Here is a 20,526-nt window from a genome sequence, read left to right as displayed (position 1 = left end):
TGATAAATATTTCAAAGTTACTTTACTTGGTATTTATAGATCAGCACTCACAGTTGTTCAGCATTCTAAAATGGTAAGACTACTGCCATAGCCCACACCTAAAGAGCAGCAAAAATAAAAAGGACTACTTATTTAAAAAGTACTTTTCATTTCCATGTAAATATTGTTCAAATTTCATTTGAAACAAAACAAATAACATTTATTGGATAACATGGTCAAAATCCACTCCTTTCAATCCATACACTTTGCCTACAATTTATTTTAATATCGCAATTACTGAAAAACTCTCTGAATTTCCATAGGTAATTGGTTGTATTCTTTGGTTTGTTGATATGCTTTGTCAGCAAAATCATTGCTGGATTTATACTATATTTATAACTGGAAATAGATGTGTCTATTAATACACTATGAATTAATCTATCAAAATAGGTAATGTTTTCATATGCAGTAAAAGAAAACTGACTATTCAAGGTATCTACTGATATGAGCTGCCTTTCAGAGCACATGTGAAGACACTTAAATATGACAGTCAGTAAATTGTTGCATTGTCTTATAGTTAGGTTGTGCTTATGTGAGATAAAAATTGACCATTCCTACAGCAATTTTTTCTAAATGTCATTTAATGTAACATCTTATGCAGTTTTTTAATTTATTGTACTTTTATGAATCTTGAATAAATATATACTATTGTGAAGTCTTTTAAAAAGACACCAATTTATGAAGACTTAGCATTGTAACAGGCAACATTATACTGGTTGATAGTTTTGCTTATATATGCTGATATTTACTTCATACAATTCAAAATTGATACAGTCACTATAGAAAAGAGTTTACAGGAGTTAAATGATTTCCACTTTGTAATTTTAATTTTTGCTGGTGTGACAATTGTGCATGAATGTACCTATTTATGTATCTAATTTTTATTAACATGCAATAACATTTACAAATACAGAAATCAGTGTTTCAGTGCTGTTTCACACTAACTGGGAAATAATTTCAATTTACCAATATGTACAAAGGAGGAAAACATAATGTGACCACCCAGATCACATCCCCAAAAGCCATGTATTTCATAATACTACAGGTTTACTTGATTTTTTTGTGGTTTAATCTATGTATAATCCATTTCTGCTATGGATATACTAAGAAAATTATGTCCTGAAATTCTACAGGAGTTTGTGTTGGCCTCTCAGCACTGTGGAAACAAATGTCTATGAGTGTGTGTGTGTGTGTGTGTGTGTATCTTTCTCCTATAAATTAATACAATCTTTATTAATAAAGTGCTCAATTTTTCAATGAGTTTTTCCTTTGTTTATTCATACTATGAAGTCTGTACCATGATTAGTTCGTTTGCAGGTCAGAGGTAGAACAGACAGTAGATAATGTAGTTTCTTCTGCTATAACTACTCAGAGTTAAATCTAACTTGGTAATATTTCAAAAATACACCGACTGCAAAAAAAGAAATCTCCTTTGCTGAACATTTACTCCTGGTTACATCATATTCTAGGAGAGGACCTATCTACAGTGTTTTGAACATTTTGAACATGAAATCATCAACTTAGATACTTGTACAACCCGTTGGAAACCTGGTCTCTTAGAAAGGTTAACATAAAATGAATGAAGTGTCAAATTGCCCTCTTCCTCATTGCTCAGCCTTCTCCTAGTACATGCAGTCCACCTCCAAGGACCTCTGGATTACACAGCGTGCATACACAAAGCTGATTTTCCTCCCACATCCCTGTAATTACACTGCCTTCATTAAAATTAACAGAATTCTCACTGTTTATTTCAAGGCAACAGTGAGTACTAGGATGTGCATAGCACTCACTGGCATACACAGCACACGTCTCCTCTCCCTGCCAGCAGCACCTCCCTCGCACAATATACACCTTGGAATCTCCCAGGGCTGACAATAATCATTTGCATCCATATTAACACGCACTATAGGTGTTAGAATGCTACTGAGCTACAGCTTAATCAATTCAGTATTGCTCAGCTACAGCACTGGAGAATTTTAAAGACAGACTTGTTTTGTGGTTCTAAGAAAAAATTTCATTTTGAATTAAGCATATAAAATCTCTTAGTCAGAAAGGCCCTTCACAGAGGTGTTGCATGAGCTCTGCCCTGTCATTAGTGACATTGCTGAACAGGGACATTATCCTAACTAATTAATATCTAAAGTATCCACTATCCATTAATTAATCACCGTAAGGTGAGAGAAGAATCAGCCTTGTGTATGCATACAGTGTAATCCAGAGGTTCTTGAAGGTGGACTGCAAGAACTTTGTCAGAAGAGGCAGCAATGGGGCAGAGGGGCTTTGACATTTAATTCACATGCATGGTTTGTATTTGTTCTGTTTAATTATTTTTTCATTGGTTTCAAATTTAAGTTTCAAATGGTGTAAAACAGACGTTGTTTTAGATTCAGAAAGCCAATCATGTCCTGGGCTGCATTTGGAGACTGTGGGCAGCAAGTCAGGAAGGGATTCTGCCCCACCTTGAGCACTGCATCCAGGTCTGGGGTCCCCAGCACAGGAAGACCAATGGACCTGCTGGAGCAAGTTCAGAGGAGGGATACCAAATTGAGTGGATGGATGGAGCACTGCTCCTATGAGGAAAGGCTGAGAGAACTGGGTATGTTCAGCCTGGAAAAAAAAAAGGCTTTGGGGTGACCTCATTGTGGCCTTTCAGTACCTGGAGGGAGCCTACAAGGAAGATGGAGAAGGACTTTTCTCAAGAGTGTGTTGTGACAGGACAAGGGTGAACGGATTCCAACTGACAGAGAGCAGGTTTAGATCAGATATGAGGAAAAAATTCTTTACTGTGAGGATGATGAAGCACTGGAACAACATGCTCAGGGAAGCTGTGGATGCCCCATCCCGGGAAGTGTTCAAAGTCAGGCTGGATGGGGCTTGGAGCAACCTGGTCTAGTGGAAGGTGCCCCTGCCCACGGCAGAAGGGTTGGAACGAGCAGTATGGAAGAAGATACCTTGCACCATACTTTGAGAACATTTTATTTTCCTAGCACAAAAGGAAATTAAATAACTTAAGTAAAAATATTGTAGTTCAGGAATTGAGATATAATTATGCATATAGGTACATGCTTTATTCAGAAAGTATTTTACCCTGCTCTATTTACTTTTTCAAAGGCTGAAATTCAAATTCTTGCCCACTTTCCTCTATTTCTTTTGTAACAACTGTATTCAATATCTCATATATATTTTTGTACACTGTGTCTGATTAAAGACGAGAGCAAATAAAATGACTAAATCAGATAATTTAAATTAAAATTTGAAAAAGAGCAAACTAGAAGGCTGAAGGCTGATCATTATCCCCATAAAACACCCTGTATTCCATACCAAACACAAGAAATTTATCTACTAAGCCCATGCAGCAGTAGCTAAAGATAATCTTACAGAAAAATGAGCCTTAGAGCTGGTGATGCAAAAGGAGGTCATATCAAACAACAGCTATTTGTTGTTAAACCAAGCAAAACAACAAAATCTCTTGAAATAACCACCTCTCAGGAATGAGGCCATGAAACACAAAGCTCCTGAGCAATCTCGCAACTTGTCAGATGAAGGTAAAAGCTGTACAGTTCTAACTGCAGGGATGAAATACACTGTCTCACACAACCATACTGCTGTTAGGCAATGCTAATCAATGAATTAGAGCTTACACATTCCCTGTGTTTTGGGAATAAAGGGGATCATTGTCATACTGACCAAATACAGACTAGATTTATCTATTTAACAATAGTTTCTTTCACTATCTAGTAGACTACTTTATCTTGGAAGAAATACTTTCAGACATCAGGTACAGGTCTGTGGTAGCTCCAGACAGTGATTCAGACCTACACTGCTCTACAGCACCATGTAAGACATTATTTGTTATAAAGCAATCCACTGACAACCTTTGTTCTGAATACTGGGAGTTCCCTTTCCACAAAGGAGTTAGTACAATCATTCCTCAGCCTTCTTGGGCACTGTAAAAAGAGTTTCTGCTATTTCATGATCCTGAGAGCTGCTATGTGTATGAAGTAACTAGAATACAATAATTTATCCCCTGGGCCATTATTGCATAAATAGAATTAAGCAACTGACATTGCTGAACACTGTTGAAAAGATCTCTAATGGTTTCAAAGAAGACTGCATAAGGAAATAGTATTGGTGAATCTGTACATGTAGTACTTCCACTTCTGAAAAATTAAAAATCAATACAAATTGGCTTCAAATTTCAAATGAATGACTGTTAGATACTCAGGAGATGCCCTGGGTTTTTTTGTAATATTGTCCATGTACAACAATGTACAATTTATCCACAGGGTTGTAATAGGAAAAGGTAGTAGAAAAGTCCTAATTATGAAATAAAGTGGGCTTGGGTTAAATGGAACTAAAAAAAGAATTCAATCTTTTTTTTAGGACTAAGCTATATGTGTAAAAGAGGAGATACTATACAGTTCTGTTTTCCAGTAACAGGGTGATAAAAATAAAATGAACTTGGGTCTATTTTATGCTTTGTGCCTATGAATCCAGTGACAGTGTTAGAGGGGAAAAAGGACGGAAAGAATACCCTTTCAGATACTCCTGGTCAAAAGTATAGAACTGTGTGCTCTATGCCTATGATTAAATGAAACAAAATCCATGTAAAGTTGAGGCGTCCTACTTGTAATATCTCCATCCTTGTAACATCTGCCGCTCTCATTATCACATTATTTCCACCTACTATAATCTCTGTTTACTACTTTCTTATCCCTTAATCTGTACTTTCACTTGCAAATATCCTAACCACGTGTTGTTTATCTCAGAAATCATTCTTTATCCTTGATCTCCAAATCAGAAAAGTATCCCTAAGCTTATTAATTTTCATCTCTGCTAACTCTTTTCTTTCCTGAGCAGCAGTTGACATCACCCTCTATATCACAGCAGAGGCCAGGAACCTAAAACAAGACTGGGTTTCCATATGTGAGATGAATTGTTTTGTAGAAGCTTTTATCCCATGCAGTACCAGTGTCAAAGTAAACAAAAGAGAGCACAAAATGGAGTAAGCACTGAACAACTCAGAAGGGCAGAGAAGCAACAGACACCTCTCAGGTGCCTTGGCATTTTCCATAGCAGTACGACAATGAAGATAGCCAAATAAAATGTCTCAGAGGTCTTATAAAGTCTTAAGAACTGATGTTTATTGGGGTTTCTTTAAGAAAGAATTCTATACCATCCTTTGATAGGGCTGAGAGCATGCCGACCAACCAGAAGACGTGAAAAGTATTTAAGTTAGAGTGTTATCTACTTCATTTTTTACACCATTACTTGTAGTTTATTCATTGTCAGCATCCAAAGACCCCTGCAAAGAAGAAAAACCAACACATCCAATAAAAATAGAACATTTGATACACTTTTCCATTGAATATTACAGGAAAAAAGCCTTTTAATTTGCTAAGTATAGTAATAGCTGAGTCTGACTTAAAGTCTTTGCACTCTAATGCTAAAACACCTTCTGTGCTGTAAAATGCTGCTCTTTTTGAGCTCATTCTGGGGGCAGAAGTTCTTGAGATTCTATAGAAACACAAGATCCTAAGGACTCACAGGAATGATGAATCTTAATTTAACAGATTTGCCTTGTAGGCTTTTGCGCCTTATGTTTTGACTGAAGTTTTCCCTGAGATTCACCAAGTTTTATCGGCTGTGCACAGTTTTATCTATGAATTTCAGTGCAATCATTGCCTCAAACAGTGCTCACCAGCCGGGGTGGTGGGTCCCAGTCACATCGCAGCTCAGCTGACCTTGGGTTGCATTATCCCGAGGTCCCTTCAACCCCATTTGTTCTGCGATGCTATTATCGGGTAACGGGATCTTTCTTTTGCAATCCAAACAGCGCAACATGTGCATGATGGGGAAAGACTCGTAAACATTGCATAGTTTTCTTAGGGTTTTTAAATTAAAGAGCAAACCAAGTCATAAAACAACCTTTGACAGGTCACAGATGCGCAGAGAGCCCGATGCCTGGGCTCAGAGATAGGGCACAGAATCCCCGAGTGGGTCAGGTTGGAGGGGACCACAGTGGGACCTCTGTTCCAACCTCCCTGCTCAAGCAGGGTCATCCCAGAGCACTTGGCCCGGGATTGCATCCAAATGGCTCTGGAGTGTCTCTAGTGAGGAAGGCTCCACAGCCTCTCTGGGCAACCTGTTCCAGTGCCCGGTCACTGCACAGTGAAGCTTTTTCTCATGTTCAAATAAACGACGTGTGCACCAATTCCCGTCTGTTACCTCTCGTGTGACAGCTTGGTACCACCGGGAACAGCCCAGGTCCATCCTCCTGCCACCCCCTCCCTCATTTAAATACTTATATACATGGATGAAGTAAGGTCCAGAGGAAAAGAGCGGGATGAGCAGCTTTAAGCCGTGAGGTAGGATGATTCGTTCGGCTTTGGGTTCGTGGGGTAAAGTAGCGCTGACAGATCAGTCCAAGTAAGAGCCGGCCCTGCTACTGCCCCTCCCGAGGGCCGACTGCCAGCACTCTGCCGGCCGGGCTGGACCCTGAGGGGCTTCCCTGGATCCCGGCAGCGGAAACAGCGGGACAGAGCGAGACGGGACGCGGAGCTCGGCTCCTGCACCCACTCCCCACCCCTCCGGGTACCCATTGGTACAGCCCTCCCCGGCTCTCCCCCGCCCCGCCGAGCAATGGAGCCTCCCGCGCGCGAGCAGTTTAAATTCGAGCCCCACCCTGGCAGGTGCCCGGGGCTTGCGCCGGGGGGATTCGGGCCGCGCCGTGCCGTTCCCAGCCCCATTCGTCTTCCGCTCCCGTTGTGCCGCCGTTTCTAGCCCCGTTCACGTTCGCATCCCGCTGTGCCCCCGTTCCCAGCCCCGTTAATATTCCGCTCCCGCTGCGCTCCCCCCATCCCGCCCCCCGCCCCAAAACGCCTCGCCGCCGCCGTGCGCACGCGCGGCCGCGCCCGCCGCGCTTCCCGCCGTGCACGCGCTCCCCGCGCCCGCGCCCCTCCTCTCTCCCCTCCCGGCGTGGGCGGTGCGCGCGCGGTCGCGCGCCTCCGGCGGGGCGGGGGCGGTGTCGCGCGCAGCAGCCTCAGGGCCGGCGGCGGGAGCGGCGGCCCCGGTGCGAGGCCTCGGTCCGCCCGTCCGCAGCCCCGCTGTCCCTGCTCCGCGCTCCCCCAGCCGATCCTAGCCGCGCCCCTGCCGCTCGCTGCCTCCCCTCTTAGCCGTGAGGCGAACCCCGGCGCGCGGTACCCGTGACGCCGCTGCGCCCCAGGTGAGGGAGCGGGGGAAGGAGAGAGCGAGCGGGGAGCACCCGCTCCCCCTCCCTCCTCAGCGCCTCCCCGCCGCTCCCGGCGCCGAACCCCGCCGCTCTCTGCTTCACTTCTCCCGGCGGAGCCGCACAGCCCCTGCCCAAGATGGGCTGCACGCTGAGCGCCGAGGACAAGGCGGCGGTGGAGAGGAGCAAGATGATCGACAGGAACCTGCGGGAGGATGGCGAGAAGGCGGCCAGGGAGGTCAAGCTGCTCCTCTTAGGTAAGGGATGCCCTGAGGGGAGGCTCTTCTTGAGGCGGCCGCCCCCCGAAGCTCCCTCGCCTGCCGGGGGGTACGGTTTCATAGGACCCCGGCGGGCTGGGCGGGGGGCGGTGCTGCCCTCGGAGCCCGGGGAACGTGCTCGGGGCCCCGCAGAAGTTTTGGGGTCACGGGAGGCGCGGCAGCTTCTTGGAGCAGGTGGGCGCCCCGGCTGCCTGAGGGTTTGGGGGCAGCGCCCCGGGGCAGCGGCTCGGCGTGGGCTGTCCGCGCCCTGACTTCCATAGGAAAGGGAGAACGCCTGGAACTTTTGACCTGGATTCTCTGTTCCTCTGTTGAAAGGAAGGAAATGTTACGTTGGGGGGATATTTATTCTTAATCTTTCTTACAGACCCGAACAACTCCTAAACTGTTGCTACGAGAGTAAATTGCAGAAAAGTGTCAAAAGAACAAAAGGCAAAGCACCATTTAACTTTTTGGTGTTTTACTTTTTTATTATTTTTTTTTTTAAATTTTGTGGAACTTGCTTATGTTTCTGAGATTTTACAACGGGAAATACCACCTTGATGGAGCTACTACGTGTGTAATATAATAACTTATAGCGTGCCATCGTATGTTCTTCAGTTTTGTTCACAAGTACACCAGGGCCTTTTTGTGTGTTTTAAGAGATCCTTGTGTGTAAACATAAGGTTATTTTAAAAATTACAAAAACAAAAGGAAGTGAGGGTTTTAATTAGGATACATTTGTTCAGGACTGAAACTGCTGTAGGTTGGGGATAGCTGAGTGCTGCAAGATTTGCATTGAATTAATATTTTAGGAAGTTTTGCAATATATTGTGTATAGCTAAACTGGACTGGACGCTTCTAATAGCGAGTTAAAATAGCGCTTGAGTTGTAACTTCCCTCTCATTGGTGAAGTTTCGGGCAAACTTTTTAAATGATGCACCATTTCTCACTCCCCTCGACATTGATTTTGCTCTCCTGCAGTGCTCTATTCACTACAAATGTCGTAGACCTCTTGAATAACTTTCTATTGCTAAATTCTAAGATGGCTCCAGAAAGGGACAAAAGACTGAGCAACTTTTATTGTAGATGAAGAAATGAAGCAAATCTGGAATGGGAAATGCAAAGATGCTAAAATGGTTTTCTAGGTTGAAAATCTAACTTGTGAGATAAGCCCCAGAAACAAAAGCTTTAATTGTTTTCCAGGAAGTTGAAACCTATTAGTGGAAATCTAAATCTGTTAGGTTTGGTGGCTGATGCTGTGCCTAGTCCTGAACACCTTTGGAATCCTCAGATTGTTGAATGGAAATGTTTTCTTGTATGTGATCATAACAATACTGGAGATGCCTTTTTAAAAAGTGGCGATGTAACACTTTATGTGTCATGTGGCAAGACATTTGAAATGAATTTTCAGTGTTTTGCTGTTCTGTGTGGAACTTGTAGTGCGTGTAGTTTGGTACTTGTTTTCCTGTTTTTCATCATAATTCTTGGCTACAGATGATGTCTGTTTAAAGATGCTTTAAACTGAGAATGGATTTTGTCACTGTTTTAATGCTCTTACGTACTAAGTCTTGTGTTATGAGCCTAAAATTCATAAACTCCCCGTTTCTAATGCTGAAAATGCCCCTTTCTTCTCTCATGAGATCTAAGAACATGGAACAAATGGTGAGATACATGTGGGTTCTCACGGTGTTGTGAGAGCAGCAGCTTGCTGGGCTGAGCATTTCCCTCTCCCCTGCTGAAAGGAGGTGTAGACAATGATTACCTGAGTGTTTAGTGAAGCCTGGATGAGGTTTTGTGCCTGCACCCATGGATGCATGTATGTAATTCACGTGTTTTGGAATGCAAGTTTTTTCCTTCCTGTTCCTTGCAAGTCTGGCAGATGTCTTGAAAGTGATGTGAATGCTTTATCTGATGGCAAAACTATTTAAAGTTATTTCCACTAGAGTCACTTTCCTCTCACCACTCGCATTCCCAATTGCTTGTTCCACCCCCATGTCAGAGTTTATCATCTGCTCGGTTGTACTCCTACAGCTATTTATGGGCTTGTTCTGCTAAAAAGATACTGAAATAAAAGGAAAAGTACAAATTGTGGTCTGCTGCCAGGAAAATGCAATGTGCATCTGAAACACCTTGTTTATGTGGAAAAAGGTCATGTAGCTGTACACCTATTATTATTATTGACCCAATAAATTGGATCTATTCCAGCATATATAAAAATTTTATTTTTGCACGGTGATTAGAGAATCCTACTGAAGCTTGATCTAGAATGCCCAATTAAAAGAAGATGTGTTCATAAAATCAGTCTATTTCTAGACTGGAAATTTATTTTTTTCCCTTATATGTTTTTCTAATTTTTTTTTCCTAAAATAGGAAATTGCAGGGATTTAATTGAGAGGGATGTGACATTGCTGTACCTGAACCATCACTGTCAACAATATCACTGATCCACGTTAGATTTATATTTTGTTGTCTAGGAATATTCTCTAGGAATAAGCAGATATATTTAATTTGTGCAAAATACTATTGAACTGGATTATTTAAGTTCTTTTTTTGTATCTGTAAATCAGCTTACTTCATAAAATTTTGAATGCAGGTATTAGGAATAAAAATACTGGATTCTAAACATTATCCACGTACAGCTCTTTTAACCATGTCATTCTGTGCACTTCAATGTGCTGTCCCAGCAGCAGGAAAAGCCTTTCCTCAAAAATTTCTGAGAAGCATCATCGTTCTTAGAAGTCAGCTGAATTTGAGCTTGTAGCTGGTAAGCCAGATGGAAAATGCTTGTTTATACATGGGATTTGATGTTTTTTTTTTCTCTTAAAACCATGAAAACAAGCTTATTTCCTTTAATACTATTTTCAGTCAATGTGTAACAAAGAAATACTTCAGTTTGATGAGAACTCAGCGAAGAATATGTGTGGTATAGTATAGTGGTATAGTATATTGGCCAACACTTAAATTTCAACATGCAAAAGTACATACTTTTTGTTAAGCAGTTTATTTGTGACACGTTGACAGTTCCTAAACTTCTGTGTCCTAATTGAAGTAATACTTTCTTTCCTTGTATTTTCTTTTCATTTTTTTAACAGATAAACTCATATACTTTGTGTAATGTTTTTGAAAAGCAGTTTGTATTTTGCCTGGCTCCCAGGCAGAGGAAGTAATAGATCCAAGTTGGTTTTTTCTTCTGTGGTTCCCCATCTTAACTTTTAATATTCAACAAATAAAAATTCTAGGGATGCTTGCAGAATGGAATTGTGCTCATGCTGGGAGGTAGTGATTCTGAGTCTGGGCTGCATTAATGGATGTGATCCTGGTCAGGTGTGTGTCTGCAAACACATTTCTGTTGAATTGGGCAGAGCACATAAGACTGAATTTTTGCCAAGTGCAGGAGAACCGGCAGTACCTCATTTAGTAGAATGCCTTCTGGTGTGAGGTTAAACTCATCAGGTTTTATCAATACTTTCAAATTGGCACCATGAGTTTATAGGATTAGCACTTTGTCTTTTGAATTACCGCATCCTTCACCTAACACAGGAAACTTGGTGTTAAGGGTCTTTGTACCTTGGATGAAAAAGGCAATAGATCTGTCTTAAACATTCCTTAGGAGTGGGTCCTGCGATCCAGAAGGTCACAGGCTGTGTTTGACGGCTGTCACTGTATCCACTCCTTTCTGGATAATCGCGGTGGTAGGTGTAAGTTCAGTGGATACCTTCGTCCTCATGACTAGCTGAGGCACTTTTCTGTTCCTGAATAGATCCCTGTGATTCACACTGGAATGTGTGCATGTCATGTTCTTAAAGATAAGTGACATTTAACTTCAGTGCTGCATCTAATCTTTTCCATTGCAGCTTCCTGTTCCTTAAGATGGTAACTAGAACAATTCTATTTAATTGTTTATCTAATTCTTCACATCTCAGGCATCTTTTTCTGTCTGCTTTTCTTTTGTTCTAGACCTGCATCTTTCTGTCCACTCAGCCAGACTGGCTTGTGCTGCACACTCATCTTTTCAGCAGCATGATCCTCACAGGGCTTGGTAATACCTGGCTTCTTCCAGACCCCATTGCACATTGGATTGAAAAAATACTTTTATGCTCTTTGTGCCATTACTTCTCTTGCCCTTCCTCTGGAATATTCTTTTTCTCCACTCTTGCAGACAAGAAAGACTTCAGAAGTCTGAATTTAAGGGTGCTCTCAAAATAGCCTTATTCTCACAAACAAGTATTGCACATTTCAGAGATGTTGAGCTTATCATAAATGATGCCAGCCTAGTCTAAAAAATTTCTAACAAGCTATTTTCTGCCATGCCTTCAGAGACAACCATCTACAGATGCTTACAAAGTTCAGCTCTTACTTAAAAGCTGATTTGTGATACCTAAAAGGAGTGTTTAATGTTTGGCTTTGGTTTTTTGCTTGTTGGTCTTGTCTGTGTTATGTGAACACCCCCACCCCCCATTCCTGCCTGTCTCCTTAGATTGAGCGGGAATTCTGAACTAGGAGCTCTCTTGCATTTTCACGTGGTGCAGTTGAACTGTGTCAGTCTGGATGTTATTTGTGTACAGTGACTGGATTTTCGGGGTGTAATAACCCCCTTGCTTTTGTGAAAGGGGATTCAGGGATATGCAGAGAGCACACGCACTTAGTTATGGTTGTGTTTGTACAGTTGCAGTGTGAGTTTTTATGCTTGTCTCCATCTGTTTGAATGTTAGTGTCAAAGTTTATAACATCACAATATTGGTCTTTAATATGTGTATAGACTTCAATACAAATTCTCTTTAGTGATTTCAGGTCTTCTGTTGCTTTATTATATTTCTTTTTGGTAGTTACTTTATAAAATCACTGTTTATCATGAGTTTAGTTCTTTAACATTCTTAAGACAAAATTAACTTCAGTACATGCTTTTTAGGAAGGGTTAAAGAGAAACTGTGCATTATGTGCTATTTTGTGATACCGGTAGTGGTGACTTTGCTTTTATAAAATCTTGATTTAAAAGTCTAGTTATGGATGTGTGAAATTTAGTTGTGTTGTCCCAGGCATTAAGGATTTTTTCCTAACATTTTAAGAGTTAGGTAACATTTTAAGCTTGAGAAATAGTTTTTCTTCAACTTTTCATTCAAAAACAATATAAAGCTGCTGCTTTTTTTTTTTCCTCCTTCTGGACTGGAGGCTCTAGTAAGGTATTTTTTGCTAAGCTGTCGGCTTTCAGCAGCAGTGATTCCTCAAGACCACTCATAAATTTTGTAATATTCTATGACGTAATTAGTGTCTTCCTACTTTTTTTCTGGCAGCACAGTTTGTTTCATCATTGTCATATATGCCAGTTTATTCTGTCCTGTGGATTATATCACCAAAGTGTATTTCAGCTGCCTCCTTTGGTGCAGTTATTTTTAACTCAGATCAGACCCAGACTTCACAGTGCAGCTCCCTGCATGGCTGTGTTGGCACAACTTGAACTCGGGGCTCGGTGCTATAGTTGGGCTGTAGTGATTTCTATACTCATATTGCCAAAGATGGGTGGTTCTTTTGCTGCCACATTTCACCCTTTAGTTGTTTTGATTCTCTGAGAAGGAGTCATTGAGTAGCCAACACATTCTAAAGTCTGGCTAAATAATTTGAACCCAAGACATGAGCCTGGCTCAAAGGGCATAAAATTCTGAAGTCAGTTTTTGCTGTCTAGCTGATGGATGTCTGCAGTGTTTCCTGTAACATCCTGTCTGGCAAATGTGGTACAGCAAAACTGGGTGTAGAAATGAGGTATTTAAGATGTTCTGTTCAGTGTGAGGGTGGGGTTTTTTTTGCCATGGAAACATTGAAATAAAGATCTTAACTGACTTAATAATTAGATATTAAAAACCTAAGGTGGTTTTTTGTTTTGTTTTGTTTTTTGTTTTGAGGGTTTTTTCGTGGTTTTTTTTTTTTTTTCCCCCCCAAGACATGTATAGGAGAACCTGTGTTAATGAAACGTTCCTATTCTGAATCTTAGTCCAGCTTTTACCTAGGTTTGCTGTTCTCTTTATTCCCCTTGTTTGCTCAGTGTCCTACTGTGACCTCAGGCTTTGTGTAAATTACACAATTGTTCTGTAAATGCAGCTCGGTTGGCTTTACCTAAGAGATTTTGCATCCACAAAATATTGAAGTTGTAGGTAAAGTATGTAGAGTAGGTGGAAAAATCAGAACTTTGGATTTTTCTCATTCAAAACTTTTCACTTTCAGAAGTCCAGTTTTTTAAGTGGCTTAACTTAGTGACATTTCTGAGTGGAAGGATAACTGAGATTTTGGAATTAGACTATTAGGACAAAAATAAAGTGGTTTTGCTGAGACTCTTTTGTGTACCAGGACTGTACGCAGTGCAATAAGAGATTTGAACTTTTTTCTTAATGCTGAACATTTTGTTCTCCTTGACCATTAAGTAGGAGCAGACAAGACAAAATAAGGTGTTTCTTACTAAGGTTGGGAAGTAAAGGAGTGATTTTTTAGACAATTACCTGTATTTGTGACTGCTCATAGTCCTTTTACAGTACAGGTGTAGGAGCTGGGGACTTGGAAGATGCTTCCCATTATCACAGCTCTGCCCTAAGAGTTTGCTAAGATGTGGAGACAAGTTCAAGGTCTCTGGAATTATCTGTAGTTTAAAGCTCATATGCCCAAGTGTCAGCTTGAGTCCCAGATATCCATATGCACCAATCCTTGGTTTGAAAGTTACCTGCTGAGGTTAGATTTTGACTGAGTTTCATTGTGGTTCTGTTGCTGACTACCACTTCCTTTGAAACATATTTCTGTGGTATTTTTTTAAAAAGTTACTTTTGGTGTAATTCTTTCAGGATCTCAACTGATGGAGCTAATTGACATAAAGCAGTTAAAAACCAAGTCTTTAAATAAGAAACTTGTTAAACATGTGATAAGCAAGTAAATTGTTTTTCTGGCTTTGGTATTCGAGGGGTCATTGAAGCTTTAAATGAGACCAGCTCTGGTATGTTTTGGTAACAACTTGATAATCAGGTCACTGTGTTGACTTATAGATGTGTGCTTACATGGGTACTTGGTGCTTATATTTACCAATACATGTAAACTTCAATATTGTATGTACCAATAAAATTGATACTGAAATTAGAAAATTCTTTTTGCAAAGCAACTTACTTAAAGGGATCAACACCATTCAAATACACCGTGCTTCAACTACTGAAATAGACTGGACCTCATTACTTTTTCAGATATTCTAATTAGAAATGTAGTGTTGCCTTTGTAGTGAGTAATATACTTAGCAAAGGTACCTGATGAAATCTTTAGTGAAAGATAACAGTATCCAGGCAACCAGAATGGACGGGAAGTCTTTACAATCATTGCTCTAAGCAGATTGTTTTTATAGAAGTAATCAATGTGCTGTAATGAAAATTCCTATTGAAACTGTGCAGTGGGTTTATAATTAATAGTCTAGAATTTAATATGACCTGTTTCTTGAATTGGAAGTACTGTTGCAATCAAATGGCTACCTGGAATCCCATCTTCCTTTTTTGCAAAGTTGATAAAATAATGTTTTGCATACAGTTTGGGGTGTTTTACATGGATGAAGCTGTTGTAGTTGTTTGAATCATACTACAAGTTTTTATCAATCAGGGTTGTAAGGACATTCTTGATCTCTGGGGGTTTTTAATAGTTTTCAGTAAAACTCAAGAGGTTCTTGGCTACTTTCTAAACCTGTATTGGAACACTGGAAATAAGCAGTGGGTGTTGTCGTACAAGCAGCAGAGCTATTCTAGCAGCTCTGTTTTGCTAAAAAGGAAAGCTCTCTTGCAGCATCTGGCTGACTAGCTATGCCCTCTCCCTGTCACTGTGAAATGCTTAACTGAGTTTTTTTGCTGGTTGAGTTGTCAAACTGGCTGTCCTGATTGGACTCAGTTTGCTGTTAGAGTAGTCAGTTCAACTGCTATTTCATAATGGTCTAATGACGAGCAGAGATGTCGTGGAAATGCAGAGTAGAAGGTGGAGGGGAAAATTAATGCAGAATAGGATGCTTTCAATTTCTTTATTTCTGTGTCACAACTCTCTGTAGAGTTGGATTAGGAATAATGTGAAATTGTGTTCACCTGCAAGGTCCACTTGGTAGACATGTTAAACTCTATTCAAAACTCACTTTTTAAAGACTTCTTTGCCACAAGAGGAGATAGAGACAGCCTACCTTCAGGAATGTGCTGATTGCAAGCTACAGGTAGGAGTTTCTTTTCCTTCCAAATCCAGGGAGTATCAGCTCTGTGCTTCTTTATGCTCTTCTGTTTTGTAGGTTGTAGGCTTGGCTATGGAGAATCCTCTTCTCCCTAACACTTCTTGGTGAAGAATGCAGGATGGTACTGGGCAAGAAGTACAACTGCCAGCCCAGTGTCCAAACAGTAGAGAAGAGAATGGAACCAACAGTAAAGTTGTAGTAATATTAAAATAGAATACAGTATGAACGCAGTATTGGAATATAATTTTAAAACTTGCTATTACTGGAGATGTGAGTCTTGCAATAAACAAACTGGAAGTAAACCAGACAATTGTTTTGAGTATTTATAGATTTTATTTAAATAAATGCTATTTTGAATCTTGTTGATTTCATGTCTTCCAGTAATTTTTTTACAGTGGTGGACTGAAAAGAAGTTGCTAAGTCTCATTGAAGTGCTGTCTGTAGTCTTGATGCATTAAATATTTCTTGAAGCACTTTGAAAATGGATTTCTCATCTATATGCAGATCCTTAATAAATCTGGTAAACCCTTGGCAAGCCCTTTATATACTTTCTAAAGCATATAAATGCTTAAGCATAAAGCTCTTAAAACATTGACATCGATCCCTTCTAATGTGCTTCAGGGCTGCAGTGTTAGGTAGCAAAAGCTGTCACCTAATTCCTAGATGAGGGTCTATTTACATTTTTTTCCCTCTCTGCTGTTCTGGAGCATAGAAGTTTGGACTTGGGTCAGGTCAGCCTTTGGTTACATTCCTGTTTGAGGCCTCAAAGGCTGATCTTTATGTAGGTGTCTGTCCTACCCCTTGCTTCTGGGATTATTGCGTGCAACTGTGTCTTGGAGGGAGTTGAAATTCTTATATACTTCAAAGCTGTCGCAGTTTAATGTGAGACTGGTTAAATACAAATTCTGTTTGAACAACAACAAAACCCCAAAAAAGCCATGTTTTTAAAAGTACTGTTCACCCTCCTTGAGCGTAGTTTCGTGTGCAAAACGCAGTGCATGTAGCAAGACATAAGGCTGACTGTGCTTGTGAATTTTCTTTCTTGCTTCAAATACAAATAGGAGTTATGAAAATGTTTGTATTTGAAAGCAATTGTTCACTGATATCTAGGATCTTTTTACATTTTAATCTCTGTCACTTTAAGTTCATCCAAAGTTCTGGTGGAGTGGAGACATTGAAGTGAATTTAGGTCAACTGTCAATATACTTGTTCTTATTTTTGTAGATCTTAGTCCTTGAGCTACAGAATGAAAAACGCTTTTAAGTTAGGTGTGGATGAATACTGAAAATTTACATGAAATGAAGTTCATTGCTTTGTTTTTACAGTAATGGGACAGCTTTATTGTCATTGCATTTTTTCTGGTATAAACTTTGACAATACCCATTTATCACGTTTGCAGCTAATGCCTTGGTGTTGTGTAACAAGTAGAGCTTTGAATAGTATCAGTTGAGATTTATGTGAGGGAACCTTTTCCTGTTTTGATAGAAATGCACACACAGTTTTTTGCACAGTTACACAGTTATCTGAGGTAGCTGGGGCAGTAGACTCTGTCAAAATCTTAGATAAGAACAACAGTAGTGTTGTTCTGAATTGGAAGCAGGGCTTGCAATGAGAATAGGTTGTTATTCCAAGTTGTTTTGTTGTATCCTTCTGCCAGAACAACCTCCATAAAGTATGCCTTTGTTGCAGAGGAGAATTTTTTATAATGGATTTTTGGTTGTGATTAATGACAGGCTGCTTAGTAAGTTTGCTCTGGTATCTCTGAAGCTTCCATTTTTGCACACTGTATGTATAGCATGGTGCACTGTGAAAGGTCATGGTCACACTGTGGAGAGCAATGTCAAGGCACTCTGGATTTTTGGAAGGTTTATTAGATGCGTATTTGGAAGTCTGGATGAGACATGCTGTACTCTGTTGCTGGAAATTGATGGTAACTCTCCTGATGGACATTGTAAAGAGTAAAGGACTTGGTTCTTTTTGTTGGAGCAGTCAGCATTTACCTCCTAGATTGGGCTCATGTACAATAACCACTGAAACTTATGTTCAAGAAGGTCTTTAATCATGTTCTTTCATACTATGGTTTTAAATTATGTAGTAATTGTTTCTGAGCATACTGCTTTGTATGGAAGAAAGCCACTTTACTTTTCTAAAGTAGCAAATTTAAATCTTACTTCAGTTTTGTAGAGGAGATATTCATTTGCTATATTGAGGTTCAATTCAAAATATTAACAAGTTTTTGGGCTTTGGATTCTGAAGAGATTCCTGAGTATTTTAGATGACAGTAGTGTGGATGTGGCCTTTGATACATTTAAGTAGCAGCTGCTAATCTTGTCAAGGTGGTGTCAGTATTGACATCTTAGATAAACCTGAGGCCACAAATGTTTAATTGCTGGTACTGTGCCATGTAGTTGTTGGGCAGCAAGCATTTTTACCAGGTGGTTTTCATCTCCAAAGGTGCATTAGCACCTAAATTTAACTTCTGGCGTAAGTGAGAGGTTTATTTCCAAACCTTTGGTTCTTCTTGGAGTTCTGCTGGGTTTGACACTTCACACGAGGAAAGCCTCTGCCTTAATGGAAGGAAAAGCTCCAATGGCCCTGTCCCTGTCTAAGGCTGTGATACTGCTCTTGTGTTTAAGAGCTCTGTACAATCTGAACAGATACAGCTTTTTAAAGTAGCTTCAATTCCAAGGTACCACATTTCCTTTTGAATGTTTCACAGTTTCTGAAATATGACACTTGGCATTGTACTGGTGCTCTCCTTTAGAGTGAGATGACTCCCCAGTACAGTTATGCTGTAAGTGATGCACATAATGATAAAAGGGTTCTTACTGTGTAGCTGTTGCAGGAGCTAGTAATTTTAAACAGCTGAGGAACATAGAAATGTTTTTGAAGAGCTAGGTAGAAGTTGTATTGCAAAGCTGCATGTGTTTAATTTTGTGTGGTACATAAAATTGCACATAATTTCTGCTAAAGTGTCCGCTTATCACATGATTGAATTCTAAGCAAAAAGAACATTTCATAACACTTTTGTCATAAAAAATGATATGAGGCACTAATTGAGGATTACAAGTAGCTCATAACTCAATTCATACTTACAAATATAAAGATGTGAATGGAAGTTACCTTCAGGTTTGCAAAATGGAGTCTGCACCCGCTTTGTTTCACCATAAGATTTATTTTTAGAATTCACTGGGTTCCATAGGTTATACTGAATAAACCCCCATATTTTCTCCTTGTTGTTTCAATCCTAATTAACTCTGTCTTTATCACTTGCTTATGTGTTTGCTCTGGTAACAGCCTAGGTATTTCAGAAACTCAGAGCCGTCTATTAGACATCTAGACCTGAGTAAACACAGGATGCTACCATGAGTTTATACTTGATTGCTTCTCAAGGTGACATTTTATCTTAACAGTTCTCTTAAATGATGTTTTATGTATAATAGATTGACTATTTTATTGTATACAGTTGATTTCAAATACCTAGTAAGAGCAGTGCTGAAGACTTAGGAAATAAATAATTAGTTGTAATTAATTTTTGATTTGTTAGGGAATTTACAAAAGTGACAGAGGTGTATGGGTGTAAATGACGCAGCTTCTGTAGGACTAAGCATACAGCTTCTGAAACCTTGAGAATCATCTCAGATCCTTTTTCTGAGTCAGTGCCATAATTTTAGAGTCTGTCACTTCTCTGGTTTGAATCAGTGACGTAATCTGGGGTTCACACTATTGCTACATGGCTAATTTACTGAAATATTTTCTGACAGATACTAATCATGTAGATTCTTAATTCGTTGAAAGATTCCTGGCACATTCAAATTCCAATAGCTGTGGAAATTCCGAGATTATTGCCCCCTTAGAAGTGATGAGTACCATCCACCTTTGGTTGTCTGTATAAAAGCAGTTGGGAAGGGGAAAAGGGACATAAACTGCCAGGGCCAGCAGCTCCCCAGAATAAGAAGAATACCAGATGGTGGTAGATAATTGTTACTGTTGTGTGACTTCAAAAAGAGGGAGTGGACAAAATAAGAAAATTCAGGCAGATAGAGTAGTGTGGGTTTCAGAGAATGTTTCGTTTGGGGTTCAACCTGTCCAGAGTGTGTTGTAGTAAAGTTTCCACTGTGGGTTTCTTGTACTAGCATTGGTGTATTTTGAGTATAGTAACACTGATTAGCAGCTTGCATTCTGATTTTAATCTCATGTCTGCTAATGTGTCATGAGGTGATAAATTTAGGAGATTGTATTTCTAAGCTACAAAGCCGTGTGTTTCTGTATGAGATTACTAACCCCATAACAGAAAGAGTAGAAATCACTGGGTATTTAGCTTGTGCTCTGACCAGTGGCAGCTGAGAAACAGGCTCAATTCAACCTGTGCCTTCTACTGTGAAATTCGAGTGTCTGACAGAATTGGATAGGTAAATTGTGGGGAAGAGAACTTTACAGTACCTGAATCCAAAAATTAACAAGTCCATGTATTTCATTTTAAATTTCACGCGTGTCTTTGTGCTTAAATTGATCTGGTCTAAGTGTCCTATTCTACAGGCCTAAAAGCTGGCAAACATCTGTTGAAAGTTCTAAATTAATTACTCTTGTCCATACTTGAACTCTCTTCTGGCAGCATAGAAGGTTGTTCTACTTTTTTGTGGGTTCTGTTCCTTAGTCTGACTTATTTGGTGTTATTACAAAGCTGGCCCAGTTTTTTCTCTTTAGTTTTTATCTAATGCTTAAGATATTTTAATTTAGTCTGCATTTTTTTCCATTTTAGTATTACATGGAGTATA

General features: G+C 40.0%; 1 protein-coding gene across 2 annotated transcripts in view; it reads left to right on the top strand.

Annotated features, from left to right (window-relative positions):
- Positions 1-7,089: 7,089 nt before the first annotated feature.
- GNAI1 (G protein subunit alpha i1) overlaps positions 7,090-20,526 on the top strand; it is a 32,234-nt gene continuing 18,797 nt past the window's right edge. Inside the window, exon 1 of one of the 2 annotated variants that reach the window (XM_066182801.1) lies at positions 7,090-7,524. In XM_066182801.1, coding sequence (XP_066038898.1) covers positions 7,407-7,524 — 118 coding nt within the window. In that variant the 5' untranslated portion in view covers positions 7,090-7,406. The remainder of the gene's footprint in view (positions 7,525-20,526) is intronic. The other variant, XM_066182800.1, reaches the window with a different exon arrangement.

The sequence above is a fragment of the Chamaea fasciata genome, unplaced genomic scaffold (assembly GCF_029207755.1).
Source record: "Chamaea fasciata isolate MVZ Bird 193981 ecotype frontalis unplaced genomic scaffold, bChaFas1.0.hap1 SCAF_5, whole genome shotgun sequence".
In the NCBI taxonomy this organism is placed as follows: domain Eukaryota; kingdom Metazoa; phylum Chordata; class Aves; order Passeriformes; family Sylviidae; genus Chamaea; species Chamaea fasciata.
The sequence above is the reverse complement of the archived record's forward strand: the minus strand, read 5'-3'. Positions and strand labels throughout refer to the sequence as shown.